A 7,027-nucleotide genomic window follows, 5' to 3' on the forward strand; every position below is an offset into this window, starting at 1 on the left:
GAAACTCTGTCTATAAAAGTCTGTCGCCGAAGATGGCGCTCTAACCTTTTTGTCGACTAAATCAAATACACTTACATGGCTCCTTTAAATTAGTACAACTAATTTACCATAATAAACTATTTGACATACCTGCGATAATTCTTACGTGTTCTACAGAACTAACATTTCTAACTTTGTATGTATTCAAAGCACATCTAGAAGTAAATGTAATGCATCTAGCTGTACTCACTAGCTTCAATCTATAAGTTTAACTGGTTTTACAACTTATAATGTTCAATTCTAATCCTTCTATAACAGACGTTCAGAGATCAAGAATCTAAACTAATGCATAAATTTGACTCTGTAACCAAAACACCATCCATGTATTGTATAGTAATACATGACTTCAAATTTTGTTTCAAATTAGTCTCAGCCCTTAATCTTAAAAATTATTTTATGCAAGTATAATTTTTGTTAAATAACATTAACTCCTTACACATAGATATGATTTAATGGGCATCAACCTTATGTCTACAATTCATTTTGCAAACAAATGAAATGTCACAAGGTTACAAGTCTGACTTCAGACCCTAGTAAGTTTACACTGAAATGAATAATCTTAAATATAGTCTCACTTGACTCTTAGATGTAGTTTTCATCTCAGACACAGATATACCTTTACTAACGAGGGAATAGTTTTATATTCCAAGTTGACCTTTTCAAAAAATAAAGCATGTTTAACCTTAAACATTTCAATTTAGTCTTACATCCAGACTCTAGCATTATGATCAAACCAGAATACATATACATAAAACAAAGTGGCATTTAGAAAATTGAGGGTATTCTCCCTTTCAGACTTTATAGAATTTTGGTTGAAATCACATTTATCAAACACAATGTCTGCGAAAATTCAAATTATTTTCAAGTTCAGACACAATAAACAATATCAAATAATAACAAAAATTAGTCTTAATTCAGACCCCTTGGCTCCTTGTTATCCAAGTTCAACCCCCTAGCCTTGTGGCTCCTTGTCAGGGAATTTCCCCTGGTCTTCATGCGCGACTAACAAGATAAGCTTATGTATTGGTCGTTCGAAATAACGTTGTTGGAAGATTCGCTTCCCGCGACTGTTTATCTTGGGGTCACCCATCACCAATTTAACCTTACGCACATGATTGTCCGAGGATGGGTAAACATCAACTACTCTGGCTAGCGTCCATTGGTTTCTTGGATTGTCGTCTTTCATTATTACAACATCACCTATACGGGCTTCACGCTGTGGGCAAGTCCATTTCTGACGTGATTGAAGACTCTGGAGAAACTCTCGCTTCCAACGCTTCCAGAATTCGTTAGCGAGATGCTGAACTCTCCTCCATCTTTTTTTTCTAGAGTACAAGTCCTCTCGTTGGAAGTGTCCTGGAGGCGGCAACAGCACGTTGGTTTTCATTGTCAGAAGATGATTCGGTGTCAGGGGCTCAGGATGTGTAGGGTCATTCAAATTGTCGACAGTCAGAGGTCTGCTATTTACGATAGCTGCTGCTTCGTTCATGAGGGTGCGCAGGGACTCATCATCAAGCTGCTGTCCAGCTTCATACAGCAATGTTTCTAGCACACGACGTATACTGCGTATTTGTCTTTCCCATACACCTCCCATGTGACTAGCCGAAGGGACATTGAATTTGAAGTGAATATAATCACAGTCGTTCCTCAGAAGAAATTCCTGAATCTTGTCCTGGTGTGTATTACTACCTTCTCTTAGCTCAGCTTCAGCCCCGATGAAGTTAGTGCCTCTATCTGAACGAAGCTGGCGCACAGGACCTCTAATGGATAGGAATCGTCGAAGAGCGTTAATGAAAGAGTCGGTTGTCATCGAATTTAGTGTCTCAATGTGCACAGCCCTAGAAGCCATACAACTGAAGAGGAGGTCGTACCTTTTCAGTTCCTTTCGGCCTTCTTTGATTACCCATGGACCAAACACGTCCATACAGCTGTATGTGAAGGGTGGTGTAGGCTCAACTCTGTCCTTAGGCAGGTTTGATATCTTCTGCCATTGAGATTCGCCACGTAGCCTACGACATGTGACACACTTCCTTATGAGTCTAGAGAATGTTGAGCTCCCAGATAAGACCCAGAAGCCGCTGGACCTCAGTTGGTTGATGGTCATACCTCGTCCCTGGTGAGCTGTCTGAATGTGACAATGTCGTATTATCAACTCTGTAATATGGTGGTCCTGAGGTAGAATAGCTGGATGCTTACTTTCATAGGAACCTTCAGCACAACTTAGGCGTCCACCTACTCTCAGTATCCCATCAGCGTCGTTGAAAGGGTCAAGACGATGAAAGCGACTATACCCTTGCTGCTTACGCCTGTGTCTCTTGTTTGCATTCATCTCACTACCTTTACCAGACTGGTTCTGTATAGCTGTCAGTTCATTACTGAATGCATCTCTCTGTACGGTCTTCAGGATTTCACATTGTGCCTTGTTGAGTTCCTTTGTAGTAAGCTTCTGTAGCTCACCATGGAATGAAGTCTTTCCAGTGGTGGATGACTTGCTCAGACCTCGCTCTCGACATCCCCTTCTCAAATGCGCCTTCAGTCTCATGCAGTTTGCTACTGCCCTTTTAGCTCTGTGCCAAGAGGAAAATCTGTCCAAACGATCGATCCCAAAGGTACAAGGCTTAGAGTGACCATGTACAACGTTTGCATGAGCTTTCTTCACTTCTGGATCATCCAACTTCACATCAAACTTATCACCTTGAATGAACTTCTCTGCGTTGCTCTCCCACAGGAACTTTGGGCCAGTAAACCAAGAGGAAGACAGGAGTTGGTTGACTGTAGCTCCTCGAGAAGCAATATCAGCTGGGTTATCCTGTGTACCCACATGTCTCCATTGTGAGGGGGAAGAGTGTTGTCTAATCTGATGCACACGGTTGGCAACAAAGACATGAAAGCGCTTCGAGTCGTTACTAACGTAGCCCATTACTACATTGCTGTCCGTCCAATAGAACTCTTCAGTGTCTGAGGGTACAAACTCTCTCTGAAGAAATGCACTGACTCTAACTGAAACAACTGCAGCTGTCAGCTCCAGACGTGGTGCAGTGATTGGTTTGAGAGGTACAACTCTGGCCTTCCCCATCAGGAGTGTACAATGCACCTTTCCTTCATCATTAGTCAGCCTTAGATATGTGCACTCGCCATAACCAGTAGTACTGGCATCAGAAAAGTGATGAAGTTGCGTTGTCTTTACTTCTCCGAAATGTGCAGGCTTGTAGCATCTTTGTATGGAGATTGAGTCCAGATTATGCAAATTAGCTCTCCATTTCTCCCAGCTGCTTCTCTGTTCATCAGGCAGTTGATCATCCCAGTCTACTGCTTTCCTGCATAGTTCTTGCAAGATCTGTTTTCCTCGCAGTACAACTGGCGCCAGCAGACCCAATGGATCGTAGATTGACATAACTGTGGCTAAGACTCCTCTTCTCGTCAGGGGTTTGTCATGTAGAGTGAGCCTGAACTTAAGTGTGTCGGACTCAACACACCATAGAACTCCCAGAGCCTTTTCCATGGGTGAATCAACTCCCATAAGATCCGTCTTGGAGACTCCCTTCGCTCTATCAGGCTCCGGAACAGATTCCATTACTTCTCTGCTGTTAGATATGAACTTGTGTAGATGCGGTCCACTTTTCTTACACAGTTGTCTTGTTCTCGAAACTAGGTCGATATCGTCCTTTGTAGAAGGAACGGATTTCAATCCATCGTCCACATAGAAATCCCGATGAATGAAGTCCTTCACGTCATTTCCAAATTCGTCTGCGTGATCAGTAGCTGTCTGCTTCAAGCAAAAATTGGAGCAGCCTGGGGAGGAAGATGCGCCAAACAAATGGACAGTCATACGCAGCTCGATGGGTTCTCGAAGAATATCTCCGTCTTTCCACCACAAATATCTCAAGTAGTCACGGGGGTCTTCTCTCACCTTGAATTGGTGAAACATTTCCTTTATGTCGCAACTGAATGCAATCTCGTCTCTCCTGAATCTGCAGAGTACGCCTACGAGAGCATTTGTCAGGTCTGGTCCAGTGAGAAGATAATCGTCAAGGGATTCCCCCTTGTACTGAGCACTGCAGTCGTATACGACCCGAAGTTTGTTGGGCTGTATAACACCGTGGTGGGGAATATACCAGACTGGACTATCAGCTGTCTTGATTTCTGGTGCTAACTCTGCGTACCCTTTCTCTAAGAGTGCTTCCATCTTCTCTGTGTATCTACGGTGGTAGTTTGAATCTCTTTCAAACTTTCGTTTGAGATGTTGTAGTCTCTTGTCTGCCATATACCTGTTGTTTGGCAGATCTGGTTCCTTTTCCTTGAAGGGAAGTGGAGTTTCGTAATGTCCGTCTTCTGTTAAGCGAACATTATTCTTCATGATGTTCATGAATCTAACATCATTATGTGAGGAAGGTTCGCTGTTGTCTCTTAGGTCCGAGAAGTCTGCTTCCATTATCCTCAGCACCGATGAAGGACTTATCTCTTCCTTGATGGTGACGTTGTGTGAGAACATCACCTTTTCCTTGGTTGCAGTTTTGCTTTCAGTCAGCTCAGGGAGTATCTCACAGGTGATCAATCGATGACTGAACCCTATTCTGTCTTCGGGGCTGACAGCAAACTCCTTCTGACTTGATATACCCACAACACACCAACCTAGATCTGTCTTCATCCCAAAGGGTCCATCATCATCGTCAGGAGAAAGAATTATGCTGCGAGGAATTAGAGCACGTGCACAATCATATCCGATCAGCAATCCTACCTCACAGTCTTGTAGTGGTAGCAGTTCCTCTGCAATTTCAGTCAGGTGAGGAAAGGACATAGCCACTTCAGGCACTGGAATATACTCCCTATTTGCGGGCATGATGTCTCGTGTATAGACTGCAGGGAGATCAATCGTCTTCATACTGTTGTGAGCACGAACCGTGAGTCCTTGAATTTTCTCACTAGGGATCCTCTCATCCTTCTTGGACATAGTAGAAAGAAGAAGATTCACCTTTGAACCTTGTAGATTCATGGCTTCCTTGGTAGATTCCAGCAAGAATGTGGTGTCCGACTGAGTATCCAATAATGCATATATCAGCCTTTCATCAAATCTGCCCTTCTGTGATATCCAGACTGGAACAACTGCTGAACACTTTACAGCCTGTTTCTTCAAGGTCATGTGGTTTACTGTTGTGTGAGAACTCGATGACCGGAGTTCTTCTGTTGCGTTAGAACTCTCATGATCAGACGATTGGATCTCCATTCTCACATCATCTCTCTCTTGTACTTGATTACTCCGATTCCAGTCTTCATGAAGAGAAGTGGGATGTCGCCGTTTGCAGACACTGCATGTGTCTCTCCTTCTGCATTCTCTTGATGTGTGTCCTCTTATGAGACAACCATAACACAGTCCATTGTCTCGTACGTAGGTCTTTCGCTCCTTCAAAGTCATTGAAAGGAACCTTTTACAAACTCCTAGTTGGTGGTTTTCCTTACAGAGCACACATACATACTCCTGCTTCTTTCCCTTTCTTGGATGCTGAGGGCGTTGATCTGTCGAGGCATACATGGATGTTGCGCCCGGAATCGTCCGCTGCTTGTCTACCTTCAGCTCCTTTACACTATACAAAGAGGTAATTGGGTCGCATGCGATATTGGCCTCCTCCTCAATGAAGTCACTGAACTCATGAAATGATGGGAAATTTCCATGAGTTTTCTTCCAATGAGCAACTTTCCTACCCCAACTCACAATCAGGTGGTCTGGGAGTTTAGCCAAGATCTTCCTATTTTCCCTCTCATCATTCAATTGAGCCAGATTTCCGATGGTTGTCATTGCTGTACAGCACTGTTTCACAAAGTCAGACAGCATTCGAAGACCTTGGCCATCTCTGTTGCTGATTCTGGGCCAAGAGTCCAATTTATCCCTGTAGGCGTTAGATAGGACAAAGGGATCTCCGTACCTCCTTTCTAGGGCCATCTTCGCTGCAGCATAAGAGTTGGTATCACCTAGCAATGCGTATCCTTGTACCAGTTGCAAGGGTTGGCCCTTTATGTACTTCAGAAGATAATAGAACTTATCTGCTGCGTTTATCTCTCTTCTTTCTATTAGGAGGTCGTAGCTTCTTTTCCACGTTGGATATTGGAGGGGACTTCCATCGAACTGAGTGGGCTCTGGAGGGGGCAGGTGACTTATCCTCATCTGGTCCACTAAACTCGCTGCTAACGAGTTTCCCGTTTCAATGTCCTGAGCTCTTGGGTTAATCTTCTCCATCGTAGGTGGGTCATCTTTTGGTTCGGCGTTGACCCACTCTTCACAATCATTCTGTCGTTTTGGAGAAGGTTTAGAGGAGTGTCTGGATGACGTCGATTGGGTTACAGAGCCTCCTTGTAGAACCTTCACTCTTTCGTGGGTTTGTTTCATCAGCTCTGCATGCTGCTCCTCCACCTCTTCAATCTTGTCGAAGCTGTCATCATGCAATTTTAAGGACACCTTAATCTTGCTGAGAGAATCCTGAACTACCGTTGCCTTGTCCATAGCAGCTTGGACTTCATCTCTCTGTTGCTTGATAACCAATACGAGTTCTTCATCACTTAAAGCAGCTCTCAACTTATTGGCCGCTTGACGCCAACCTCTTAATGAATAACGAAACTCCAGTTCACGTTGGTCGTTTTGGTGCTGGAGTCCAAGTTCGGTTGGCTTCGGGTCGGATCTCGTTCGCTTAGCCTCTTCTTCCTCTGGCATCTTGTCGACAGTGAACAGTAACCAATCTTAGAGCCAGAAGTTTTCACTGTAACTGCAGCCAATCAATTACGACAAGTAAACAAGATTTTTACGGGAGTGTTTCTTTTATTTTTTTGGTAGGAGCGTAGCTTCATTTCTTTGACTCCTTTCGTTCAACACCGTTCTTTTCACTCCGTGAAAACTGTGAGAAAACAAACAACAAAAAATGGGCAACAATTAAAATGCAATAATAATTACAGGTTCCTTAACCATGTAATAATTACAGGTTTCTTAATACAAATTTGG

The 7,027-nt window shown here is 43.5% G+C and overlaps 1 protein-coding gene across 1 annotated transcript; it reads right to left on the reverse strand.

Moving 5' to 3' along the window:
- Positions 1–991: 991 nt before the first annotated feature.
- On the reverse strand, positions 992–6,742 carry LOC100892746. The gene has a single exon (XM_003729424.2). The coding sequence runs from the start codon at positions 6,740–6,742 to the stop codon at positions 992–994; it is 5,751 nt and encodes a 1,916-aa protein (XP_003729472.2).
- Positions 6,743–7,027: the final 285 nt, after the last annotated feature.

Source organism: Strongylocentrotus purpuratus, unplaced genomic scaffold (genome assembly GCF_000002235.5).
Source record: "Strongylocentrotus purpuratus isolate Spur 01 unplaced genomic scaffold, Spur_5.0 spur5_contig_840, whole genome shotgun sequence".
Lineage (NCBI taxonomy): Eukaryota > Metazoa > Echinodermata > Echinoidea > Camarodonta > Strongylocentrotidae > Strongylocentrotus > Strongylocentrotus purpuratus.